This window comes from Ranitomeya variabilis, chromosome 3, assembly GCF_051348905.1.
Source record: "Ranitomeya variabilis isolate aRanVar5 chromosome 3, aRanVar5.hap1, whole genome shotgun sequence".
Classification (NCBI taxonomy): domain Eukaryota; kingdom Metazoa; phylum Chordata; class Amphibia; order Anura; family Dendrobatidae; genus Ranitomeya; species Ranitomeya variabilis.
In genome coordinates, this window is record NC_135234.1 from 232195652 (window position 1) to 232208615 (window position 12964).

Sequence of the window (12964 nt, forward strand, 5' to 3'; positions counted from 1 at the left end):
CGCCGTCAGCTTCCCGCACTGACTGTCAGCGCCGGCCGTAAAGCAGAGCACAGCGGTGACGTCACCACTGTGCTGCTTTACGGCCGGCGCTGACAGTCAGTGCAGGGAAGCTGACGGCGGGGGACGTGACAGACATCGGAATGTGAGTATGTACTGGTTTTTTTTCTTTACTTTTACAATGGTAACCAGGGTAAATATCGGGTTACTAAGCGCGGCCCTGCGCTTAGTAACCCGATATTTACCCTGGTTACAAGTGAACACATCGCTGGATCGGCGTCCCACACGCCGATCCAGCGATGACAGTGGGTGATCAGCGACCAAAAAAAGGTCCTGATCATTCCCTACGACCAACGATCTCCCAGCAGGGGCCTGATCGTTGATCGCTGTCACACATAACGAGATCATTGCTACGTCACCAAAAGCGTGACGTTGCAACGATATCGTTAACGAAATCGTTATGTGTGAAGGTACCTTTACTTGTACTGACTGCTAAACAAACAAGTAACACACTAATAAATATTGAAGCTTTGGAGAGGGGGTGGGGGGAGCAGACTCCAATAGCTCAGTGGTGGGAAACTACCATTGGAAGCATGAATTTGCATCACATACACTACAGAAAAATAAGTAGGCAACATGACATGCCTAATGTTTGGGTATAACTCCTCCTTAGGCTGCCGTCACACTAGCAGTATTTGGTCAGTATTTTACCTCAGTATCTGTAAGCCAAAACCAGGAGTGGGTGATAAATACAGAAGTGGTGCATATGTTTCTGTTATACTTTTCCTCTATTTGTTCCACTCCTGGTTTTGGCTTACAAATACTGATGTAAAATACTGACCAAATACTGCTAGTGTGACAGCAGCCTTATACAGAGATTTCTAGTAAAGCAGTTTAGATCAAGGTGTTAACATTTTCACAATACAGATACAAGACTTTTCAAACTACATCATTATGATCGTTCTAACTTAAAACAAAAGAATTTGACAAAAATCTTTCAATATGCCGATTCTGTGTGTCCCAAAGCCTCATCAGAATAATTCACACTACTGCCAATTATTTATTTATTTATTGCTCATGAGGTTTACACTTCAGCTAAAAAAAGAACTGGAACAAAACATTTTAAACTTGCAATATGCAGAACGAAGCCAACAGGCAGTAAAATAAGTGGCAGAATATGTTGTGCAAGACTATTTGTTGGCCCATGAACCCATTCTGTTGTTAATACGGTTTCTTATGAAACGGGGTGTTTTCATGTATGCAGCAATCGCTGGCAGAGCCTGAAAGAAATGAAAAAAAAAAAGTAAATAAAATAAAGCAACCATTTTAAAACTAAAAGCGAAACACTACATGTCCCCACCCACTGTCCTTAAAGAGGATGGGATTCAATTTTTTTTTACCTTTTCATTTCCTACTAACATTACCCAGTAGAGCCATGGTTTTGGAATATTTAGGCCAAGTTCAGACAACCGTATTTCAAGGTCTGTAAATAGCCCAAGATGCCAAGCCTGTCCACGGTCTCCTGACCTTAAACTACAGCTTTGTAGGCTTTTGAGAGGTTCATTTCCGGTCAGGTCCCCCACCTCCTACAACAATGAGTTGCAGATGTGTGAAGTTGGTTTTATAAAGATTTCAAAATAATACAAAACAAGATTTTTAGTGACCTGCAGGTTAAATGTTCACCCATGTTACACACTCCTGGCGAACACCTATTCCAGCATCGGTCCTTTATAAGGGGCATAAAACCACAGAGTGACATCAAGACAACTGTCTAGGAGAGAAAAAAAGGGAGCAATCTTATGCCAAATAATGGGTGGTTACATTCAAAATGTTGCTGCTGTACTTTCACAGGTGGTCTGAAGTGAAGATTGAATAAAAAATAAAATGTAGAAATATTCACTGCAAATTGGTAAACATTGGAATCATCATAGGCTTTCAGAAGGTCACATACTGAACAGGAAGGCTTTCTTTTTTGTTTTTATTTTTTCCTTCTCAAGGAGTAAAAATATTTAGCAGTTGCAAATCTAAGACCAATTTATCAACTCCATGAAGCAAATAAGTATGTCATGAAGTTGTGCTTTCCAAAAGTGTGAGAATTGTCCTGGCATAAAAGAGGAAGGATCAATGTTTGGCTTCCCACCGCTTCTGTAATTTAGAGGCATAAAAATAAAATGTACCTCAAATCTTGCATGGAAGTCCTGCAGGTTCTTGAATTTTTGCAGGCAGGTAGGATCCAATATATGGTGTTGATCCAGGACATCATACATCAGAAAGTCAACAAAAGTAATCTTTGGGGTAGATGCAAATGCAGCAAATGTAAATCGTGATGTATATATTTACCAGCAAGACAGAAGTATACACTATATGGGCATGAAAGCATCTGCCTAAGAAATACCCTAATATAATGGACTTACCTTGTCCCCAAGAAACCAGTGTCTTTTCCCCAAAAACTTAGAATATCTTGCCAATACAGTCGGGAGCTTTTCAAGGTATGGTCCCTTCAGCTCTTCCTGAAATATTGAAAGTCTAACGATTATTTCTGCAGCCAAGCCCATAGTCTAGGCAAATTGATGTGTGGCATAAAGAGTGCTACTTAATCATATATCATAAGGCTGGGTGACATGGATTAAAATTATTTCACCACCCTCCCCAAAAAAATAAAAATGTAAACAAAATGCCAAATATTTTCTTTTACATAATGCAACTGCATGCACAGCAACTCCTTATATACACACATGAATTACTATTGTATCATAGGTTCTGTGTGATAAACTGATTTGTATTCAAGGGGTACTTCCGTCTGTCTGTCCTGGAAATTCCACGTCGCTGATTGGTCTAGCCAGCTGCCTGTCCTGACTGCCGTGACCAATCAGCGACTGGCACAGTCCGACTAGTCCAGGGGTCAGGAACCTTGGCCCTCCAGCTGTGGGAGAACTACAATTCCGAGCATGCCTCAACTGCTGCAAGTTGCTAGGGCATGCTGGGAGTTGTAGTTTTATAACAGCTGGAGAGACGATGTTCCCCACCCCTGGGTCACTCACTAGTCCCTTCCTACTTCCGTCCAGTCGGTGCCCGCTCCATACTCTTTACTATGCAGCATTAATAGTAAAAAGATGTAATGTTAAAAATAAAAAACCAAAAAACCTGCTATTCTCACCTTCCGTAGTCCGCCGAGACGCGCGCTGCCTCAGCCAGCTTCCGTTCCCAGAGATGCATTGCGAAATTACCCAGAAGACTTAGCGGTCTTGCGAGACCGCTAAGTCATCTGGGTAATTTCACTATGCATCCTGGGAACGGAAGATGGCGGCAGCCGCGTGCATCTAGTCACAGCTTCGCTGGATCCCGGCGGGTGAGTATATAACATTTTTTATTTTAAATATTTTTTTTTTTTAACAGAGATATGGTGCCCACACTGCTATATACTACATGGGCTGTGTCATATACTGCGTGGGCTGTGCTATATATTACGTGGCCAGTGTCATATACTGTTTGGCCTGTGTTATATACTACGTCGCCTGTGTTCTATACTGCGTGGGCTGAGTTATATAGTACGTTGGCTGTGTTATATACTGCGTGGCCTGTATTAACTCATCGGATATTGCACAATATATATGTATGTATGTATGCATGCATGTATATAGCAGCCACATAGTATATAGCACAGGCCACGTAGTATTTGTCTGCTATATACTACATGGCCTGTGCTATATACTATGTGGCTGCTATATACATACATACATACATATTCTAGAATACCCGATGCGTTAGAATCGGGCCACCATCTAGTGTAAAATAATGGTCGTATTTCTTTACATAAAGAAAATGTGACCTCTGCAATGCCACAATTTCTTCCCCATGTGTAAAGTTATGAGGAGAACTCCTAAAAGATATTTTGAGCAAAATAAACGATGTACGAGAGCCTGAAGCTGCTGGGATGCCTCGTCATCCTCTAGACATCCTAACAGTTTCAGAAAGCGCCGGCCAGGACTCAATGCATTTACATGGTCTATAAAAACCCAATGCAAGATTTAAAAACAAATTACAATGGGCATTTACACTAGTAAAATATACTGCAGCACTGGATTAAAAACAGGATCCGGTAAAAAAAAGTCTATAAGTTATATAAAAGCGTTAATACTTCTATGCACATGAATACAATTCAAAAATAAGAAAAAATGTTTACCATAATAAATGCAAGTGTTTAATGGAAAACAGATTGTAGATAATTGCAGCTGCAATTGTGTCAATTACCTCCATCTACTGTAGATGGTCTTGCCTAGGGTCCAGTTTCACATCCAGCTTTTAGATAAGAGTCCTGCATTGAATGTAAAAGCACACTTAATGTCCATGCAAAATGCACAATGCAGGTCAACTGAAGGTCCACTATTTGAGTAGCATCAGGGCTCCACTGCTGGATGAAGGTTTACTAGTCAACAGATGTGCTCTGGCCAATAGTATGGTGGTCACATCATAGGATTGAGAGGAGAGCTCCTGGCATGTGACATCACAACCTGAATACGAGCAGTTGGTCTGTGGTCATCGAAGTCCGCTTCTGGTCCTACGCATTTTAGAAGTGCTCGGTTTCCTCCATCTAGCACTACTTGAACCTTGATTGTGCACTTTGCATGGGACACTATGAGCACAGTTGCATTCAACACAGGACACTTCTCTAAAAACTGGATGTGAAGCAGGACCCCAGGCATGACCCCTTACGGTAGGTAGAAGTAATTTGCACAATTGAGCAGTTTTCCATAAAACCACACTTGTGCATATATTATGAACAATATAGCATTTGTTGTTTATTTTTGGTTATGTGACATTGATGGTATTCATGAGCACAAATTATAAGTGCGGTATTAATATTAACTCTTTAGGTTTTACTTACGAACTTGGGGTCGTATGAAATATAAACAAGCCGCATCCGAAAATCCATGGCTTCATTTTCCAGCATTGACTCAATGCTCTTTTCACTCTCGGTATTAGCACCTGCAAAACACAGTAATCACAGAGGGCTCTTACCGTGCTTAGGTGACAGCTGATACCATGAACCTGAGTACAAAATGCTCAGCTCATGTTTTCAAAGGGGTTGTCCAAACCTTTCACACAAGTCTCCAGTAACTATGTGACTGGAGACTTGCAAATCCTCATATTGATCGTAGCACACGATGTGATGACTTTCCAATACCAGCTACAAATAGCAAGAGGTCATGTGACTGCGAGTATGCAAAAGGCATTCTTACAGCCACATTTCCAATACACATGAATGGCCTTGCTTAGTACAAATGAATAGAGAAAGAAAAAAAAAATTAATAGAGATCACTTCAAAAACTGGAAAAACAAATCTATATTTGCAAACACATGACTCTGTCCCAGACTATAGCACCTTAAAATGAAAAAAAAAAAAAAAAAAAAGTTGCAATTCTACATTTAATAAGACTAGAAGTCCATACTCACACAAGCCATGCTTGCAGGCAATGTAGCGCAAAATAGCGTTACTCTGGGTCAGCTTAACTTCTCCATCAAAAAGGTAGGGCAACTGTGTGATACAAAACTTGTATTAGCTCCAGCAAGGATGTAATATACATAGTTAGGTCCAGAAATATTTTGACAGTGACTGAGTTTCCGCAATTTCGGCTCTGCATGCCACTATTTATCATTTAAAACTAACCCCTTTACCCCCAAGGGTGGTTTGCATGTTAATGACCGTGCCAATTTTTACAATTCTGACCACTGTCCCTTTATGAGGTAATAACTCGAATGCTTCCATAGATCCCAGTGATTCTGACATTGTTTTCTCGTGACATATTGCACTTCATGATAGTGGTAAAATTTCTTTGATATGACTTGCATTTATTTGTGGAAAAAAACAAAACAAAAATTTTTTTTCCGCAATTTTCCAACTTTGAGTTTTCATGCCCTTAAATCACACATATGTCACACAAAATACTTAATAAGTAACATTTCCCACATGACTAATTTACATCAGCACAATTTTAGAAGCAAAGGTTTTTTTTGCTAGGGAGTTAAGAGTTAAAAGTCGACCAGCAATTTCTCATTTTTACATTTTTTTTTTTTTTTTTTTTTTTTTTAGGGACCACATCACATTTGAAGTCACTTTGAAGGGGTCAAAGTGACAGAAGATACCCAAAAGTGACACCATTCTAAAAACTGCACCCCTCAAGGTGCGCAAAACCACATTCAAGAAGTTTATTAACCCTTCCGTTGCTTTACAGGAATTTTTGGAATGTTTAAAAAAAAATTAAAAAAAAATACTTCAGATCCTTTTTTTTTTTTTTTTTTTTTTTAATTTTCCCAAGGGCAACAGGAGAAATTGGACCCCAAATGATGTTGTACAATTTGTCCTGAGTACGCCGATACCCCATATGTGGGGGTAAACCACTGTTTGGGCGCATGGCAGAGCTCAGAAGGGAAGGAGCGTCACATTTTACTGTTATGGTTTGCAGGTGCCATAACCCACTGGGAGAGCCCATGATGTGCCAATACAGCAGAACCCTCCATAAGTGACCCCATTTTACAAATTACACCTCAAATTCATCTAGGGGTGCAGTGATCATATTGACACCACTGGTGCGTCACAGAATTTTATACCATTGGGCAGCCATGAGGAGAGACTCTGGAGGAACGGAGCGCTATTTGCCTATTCAAGTGAAAGGGTCTTGTGCACATGTCAGTGTGTTTCCACGGACCGTGTGCCCGTGAGAAAAACACGAAGATATGTCCGTTTTTTAATGTCAGCACTGGGCATAAAACATCCAGCACAAATGCATACGCATAACACACATGGATGTCATCCATGTGACACGCATCCGCGCCGAGGAAGAAGCTTTACAGTAAGCGCTGCTCCCCGGTGCTCAACACTGCTCTCATCATTCCGGCGATCGGCATAAGCAGGAGAGAATGATTCGTGTTCAGCACCCAGCCCCGGGGAACAACGATAACTGTAACGCTTCTTCCCTGGCACCAGTCCTTGTGGTACCGATGCGGCACATGCATGCCACACGTGTGCCGCAAATATTACACACACGGTACTGGAAACATCAGGACGTGTGAAAAAGGCATTAGAATGGGTTTTTATGTTTGGCTGCTGTCACACACTAAAGATGCTTTTTATGGCAAAAAATAGTTTTGCATCACCATATTTTGAGAGCTATAATTTTTCCATACTTTGGTCTACAGAGTCATGTGTGGTCTTGTTTTTTTGTGGGAAGAGTTTTTGGGCACGAAATCTTTTGATCTTTTTTTTGGGGGGGTGGGGGGGGGGGTAAAGAGTGGCAGAATGAACAAAAACCAGCATTTCAAGAATTTCTTTTGTAGGGGGGCATTCATACAGTTCCGCGTGTGGTAAAATTGATAAAGCAGTTTTATTCTTCGGGTTAGTACGATTACAGCAATGCCCAATTTATCTCTTTTTTTGTGTTTTGGCACTTTTATTCAATAAAAACTATTTTGTATAAAAAAATAATTATTTTTCAATGGCCATTCTTCCTGTGGCCATCTTCCTGTAGCCGCGCGTGCGCAGATCGAGCGCTCTGCTGCCCGGGGCTTCAGGAAAATGGCAGCGGGATGCCGCGCGTGCACAGATGGAGCGCTCGATCTGCGCACGCGCGGCCACAGGAAGATGGCCGCCCCCACCGATCACCAGGGGAATAGCGCAGATCGCGCTCTTTTTCCCTCCCCTGTGCAGTGGATTCTGGACTTGGGCATGCGCACACCACTACACCACCAACAGAAAACTAAGCAAGATCTGGGGGAAGACACCACGCCCATCTGACCAGACCAGCCTGATTGACAGGCGAAAACGACTACTTTGGTAACGTATTTCGGCAGCATAGGTGGGGAATCGGGGTCCACAAAATACACTATTGTAATGCACAGCTCAGGCCCTATTTAACAGTATTTTTATCTCATACGGAAAAAAACAGGGTGACAGGTTCCCTTTAAAGAAGCAACAGTTAATAGTTGCCAGTGACCAAACTGAGCTATTGACTAGCAGTACAGGCAGGTCCCTGGCGGCTTCTCCCCATCTGCTGCTTTGACTACATGAGGGTATAGGCAGAGGCTTGTCAGGGTACCTGCCTGTATCACTAGTCAATTGCTCGGTCCCTGGCAGCTATTAAAAGTGTGTTTTTCTCTGAAACGCTGCAGCGTTTTAGAGACAAACATAATGGTACAATATCTGCTTGCTGACATCTGCTGCTTATCATCCTGCAACATTCCCCTTTAATCGTACAATATCGGCTGCTTATCCTGCAACATTCCCCTTTAATGGTACATCACCCAACTTTCCACACAGACTCTTACTTCTGTTCCTAGTATTCACATAGTATGTATTTCAAACATCCCCTGCATTACCCCAGTGTCATTTATGACCTTGTTTACTTTGGCTTAATTATATGCATCTGGTCCACTCTTAATTCTCTGACTAAAGGCCCCGTCTCACATAGCGAGATCGCTAGCGAGATCGCTGCTGAGTCACAAGTTTTGTGACGCAACAGCGACCTCCATAGCGATCTCGCTATGTGTGACACGTACCAGCGATCAGGCCCCTGCTGCGAGATCGCTGGTCGTGTCGGAATGGCCTGGACCTTTTTTTGGTCGTTGAGGCCCCGCTGACATCGCTGAATCGGTGTGTGTGACACCGATCCAGCGATGTCTTCACTGGTAACCAGGGTAAACATCGGGTTACTAAGCGCAGGGCCGCGCTTAGTAACCCGATGTTTACCCTGGTTACCAAAAAAAACAAACAGTACATACTAGCCTTTCGGTGTCCAGGTCCCTTGCCGTCTGCTTCCTGCTCTCACTGACTCCCGGCCGTACAGTGAGAAGTGAGAGCACAGCAGTGACGTCACCGCTGCGCTCTGCTCTCAGTGTACGGCGGCTCAGTCAGAGCAGGAAGCAGACGGCAAGGGACCTGGACACCGAAAGGCGAGTATGTACTGTTTGTTTTTTTTGGTAACCAGGGTAAACATCGGGTTACTAAGCGCGGCCCTGCGCTTAGTAACCCGATGTTTACCCTGGTTACCCGGGTGCTGCAGGGGGACTTCGGCATCGTTGAAGACAGTTTCAACGATGCCGAAGTCGTTCCCCTGATCGTTGGTCGCTGGGGAGAGCGGTCTGTGTGACAGCTCCCCAGCGACTTACCAACGATCACGGCCAGGTCGTATCGCTGGTCGTGATCGTTGGTAAATCGCTTAGTGAGACGGGGCCTTAAGATGAACAGGTGCTTCACACCTGAATTAAAGAAGTTGTCCACTACTATAACTTTTTTTTTTTTTCATAAATCTTGCTATTATGTGCCACTGAAAACATCTACTGTGTTTATTTTAGCAATATTACCTTTAATCATGCTGTAGCAGCACATCTTTAGTGCTGGATCCAGCTCTCATGGGGTTAATCGACAACTTCCTTTCTCCTGACTTACTGTGCTCTAATACTACAAGTTCCATGATGCATTGCACTCGCCTGTAACTCGGCACCTGGCACACCCACTCCAAAACACACCCCAACCCCTCCCTCATCTCCCTCTATCTTCAAAAAGATTTGTGATGTCATTTCTGTCCAACCTCCTCTTTTACATTTGTCCAACCCACACTCCATTACACACACAGATAGATAGACAGATATAGATAGAGAATAGATAGATAGATAGATGAATACATACAGATATATCTATACATCTATGTCTATTTCCATAGATATGTCCATATCCATGTTTCTAAACCCCTTCACCCCTGGAGCTTTTTTCGTTTATCGCTCCCCTTCTTTCCAGGGCCATAATTTTTCCGTCAATATGGCCATGTGAGGGCTTATTTTTTGCAGGACAAGTTCTACTTTTGAACGACACCATTGGTTTTACCATGTCGTGTAACAGAAAATGTGAAAAAAATTCAAAGTGCAATGAAACTGCAAAAAAAGTGCAATCCCACACTTGTTTTTTGCTAGGTTCACTAAATGCTAAGGCTGTGTGCACACGTTGCGGATTTGATTGCAGATCCGCAGCGTTTTTTTGCCGCACAGAATTGCATCAAATCCGCAGTGTAGTGCACAACCAATGTAAGTCTATGGGAGCCGCAGACTTGTTGTGCACATGCTGCGGAAAAAGCCGCACCGAAACGCAGCTTTTTTTTCTCGCAGCAGGTCACTTCTTTTGTGCGGAACTGCAGCGTTACTGCACCTTTAGACTTTCATTGAGTCGGGCACATCCGCAGAAAAGCCGCAGATGTAAAAAAGATCTGCAGTTTAGATGCGGATGTGGGTCCAGTTTGGGAGGAGGGAAGTGTGTGGGCGGAATGTGGGCGGTGGGTGTGTGCGGGGCTGTTCGGGTGTGTGCGGGGCTGTTCGGGTGGGTCTTTTGGGGTGTGTGCAGGCATCATCCGATGGGACTACAAGTACGCAGCATCCAATCTGCAGCCAATTCGGATGTAATCTGGACAGTGGACACACCCTACGTTATCCATACATCTATCAATAGATATATCTATCCAGATATATCTATAGCTAGATATATGAATAGATAGATGTATGCATCTATAGATCCATCTATATGTAGATCTGTCTATCCATTTCATCTATCATTATCTGTCTGTGTGTGTGTGTGTGTGTGTGTAATGGAGTGTGGGTTGGACAAATGTAAAAGAGGAGGTTGGACAATAATGACATCACAAATCTTTTTTTTTTGTTCAATACATTTTATTTAGCTTTCAAAAACGCACCAAAACGCATAAAAACTGCGCAAAAACCGCACCAAAAGCAAATTAAAAAATGCATCAAAACCGTGCAAAAAACTGCATAAAAAATGCATCAAAACTGCACCCAAAACTGCACCAGGTTTTGATGCTGTTTTTGGTGCGGTTTTGATGCAGTTTTTGGAAACAAATAAATAAACGGAAAATGTGCATGATTTGAAAGGAAACATGCATGAAAAAAAAAAAAAAAAAAAAGGATTCCAAGGCCAGATTCATCATTTCACATATCAGTTTCATACGTTTTTTGCCGGATCCGTCGCTGTACGTTCCGCTGTATGTGTTTTCCGTCCGGCGGAAACAGCTTTTTTGACGGATCCGGCAAAAAACGGATGAAACATGTGGCCATCAGGCGCAATCCGGCGCTAATACAACTCTATGAGAAAAAAAACGATCCGGCAGAAAAAAAATGGATCCGTTTTTTTCAAAACTCGCCGGATTGTGCCTGAAGGCAAAAACCTGATGTGTGAAAGCAGCCAGATATATGGATGGAAACATCTATGTATCTATAGATATATCTATCTATAAATATATATAGATAGATATATAATAGAAAGGCCAATGTTTCTAAGGCTACTTTCACACTTGCGTTTTTAGCAATCCGTCTTTTTAGGAAAAAAACGGATCCTGCAAATGTGCTCGCAGGATGCGTTTTTTACCCATAGACTTGTATTAGTGACGGATCGCAACGGATGGCCACACGTCGCGTCCATCGTGCAACAGATGCGTCGTGTTTTGGCGGACCCTTGGCATGAAAAAAAAAATGTTCAAGTGAAAGTTTTTTTGTCCGTCGCGTCCGCATGCGCGGCTAAAACTCTGCCCCCTCCTCTCCGGACTTCAGAATGGGCAGCGGATGCGTTGAAAAACTGCATCCGCTGCCCACGACGTGCACAAATTTCACAACGTGCGTCAGTACGTAGGCCCGACGCATAGCGACGGACCTGTACCGACGCAAGTGTGAAAGAGGCCTTAATGAGCGTTTAATTTAATTAAAAACGGAAAAAAACATTGTGGGCTCCAGCACAATTTTCTGCACCAGAGGGGGAAAGCCGACAATATTTATAGCCTGCTATGAATATCAGCCCGCAACTGTCTGCATAGCCTTTACTGGCTATTAAAATAGGGAGACCCCCCAAAAAAATGACGTGGGGTCCCCCTATATTTTATAGCCAGAAAGGCTACGCAGACAGCTGTGGGCTGATATTCATAGCCTAGAGGGGCCATGGATATTGGACCCCCATGGCAACAAATACCAGTCCGCAGCCGCCCCTGAAATGGCGCATCTGTAAGATGCGCCAAATCCGGCACTTAGCCCCTCTTCCCTCTCCTGTGTAGCGGTGGGATATGGGGTAATAAGGGGTTAATGTCACCTTGCTATTGTAAGGTGACATTAAGCCGGGTTAATAACGGAGAGGCGTCAATAAGACGCCTATCCATTAGTAATCCAATACTAATAAAGGGTTAATAAAACACACACATTAGGAAAAAAGTATTTTAATATTCTTCATTTACCCATACTTCAGCGCCTGCAAAAAACGTAAAATAAACCGTATACTACCTGTCCGCAGTAGTCCAATTAATAACAAGTGTCCCACGACGATCTCCCCTATAGAACAGTGACATCGGGTGATGTCAATGCTCTATAGGACCCTCAGTGACACACTGACAGGAGACAATGGCTCCTGCAGTGCATCACTGAGAGGTTACCTTAGGACAAAGTCTCACTTTATGGCAATTGCTGCCTGGGTAAATTTTTCACACAGCAATGCCATAAGTGAGACTAGGGACTATTTTCCCACAGGGGCGTAGGAATACATTGTGAGGAATACATTGTGGAAGGATACCTTCCACCATTGTATTCCTGGAGCCCCAGGAGAGCGGTCGCATCAGCAGATGCTCCTGCTCTCCACGGGAGATCGTCGAGGGACACTCGTTTTAATTGGATTTCTGCGGATCAGGGAGTATAGTGTTTGTTTATTATTTTAATATTTTTTACAGATGACAATGGCTTCGGGGGATCAAGGTGACAAGTGATGGTGAGTATGTAATCTATGTTACATGTACTGCATGTCTGTTGTATGTATGTACGTACTGTATGTGGCATGTTGCATGTCACATGTCATTGCATGTTGCATGTCGTATATTGCATGTCATCGCATGTTGCATGTCACATGTCGTCGCATGTCATTGCATTCTGCATGCCA

General features: G+C 42.9%; 1 protein-coding gene across 1 annotated transcript in view; it reads right to left on the reverse strand.

Annotated features, from left to right (window-relative positions):
- Positions 1 to 1047: 1047 nt before the first annotated feature.
- LOC143815708 (glutathione S-transferase Mu 4-like) overlaps positions 1048 to 12964 on the reverse strand; it is a 37522-nt gene continuing 25605 nt past the window's right edge. The window contains exons 4-8 of the mRNA XM_077295232.1: positions 5452 to 5533; positions 4883 to 4983; positions 2412 to 2507; positions 2175 to 2285; positions 1048 to 1277 (exon numbers count right to left, since the gene is read on the reverse strand). Coding sequence (XP_077151347.1) covers positions 1188 to 1277; positions 2175 to 2285; positions 2412 to 2507; positions 4883 to 4983; positions 5452 to 5533 — 480 coding nt within the window. The 3' untranslated portion in view covers positions 1048 to 1187. The remainder of the gene's footprint in view (positions 1278 to 2174; positions 2286 to 2411; positions 2508 to 4882; positions 4984 to 5451; positions 5534 to 12964) is intronic.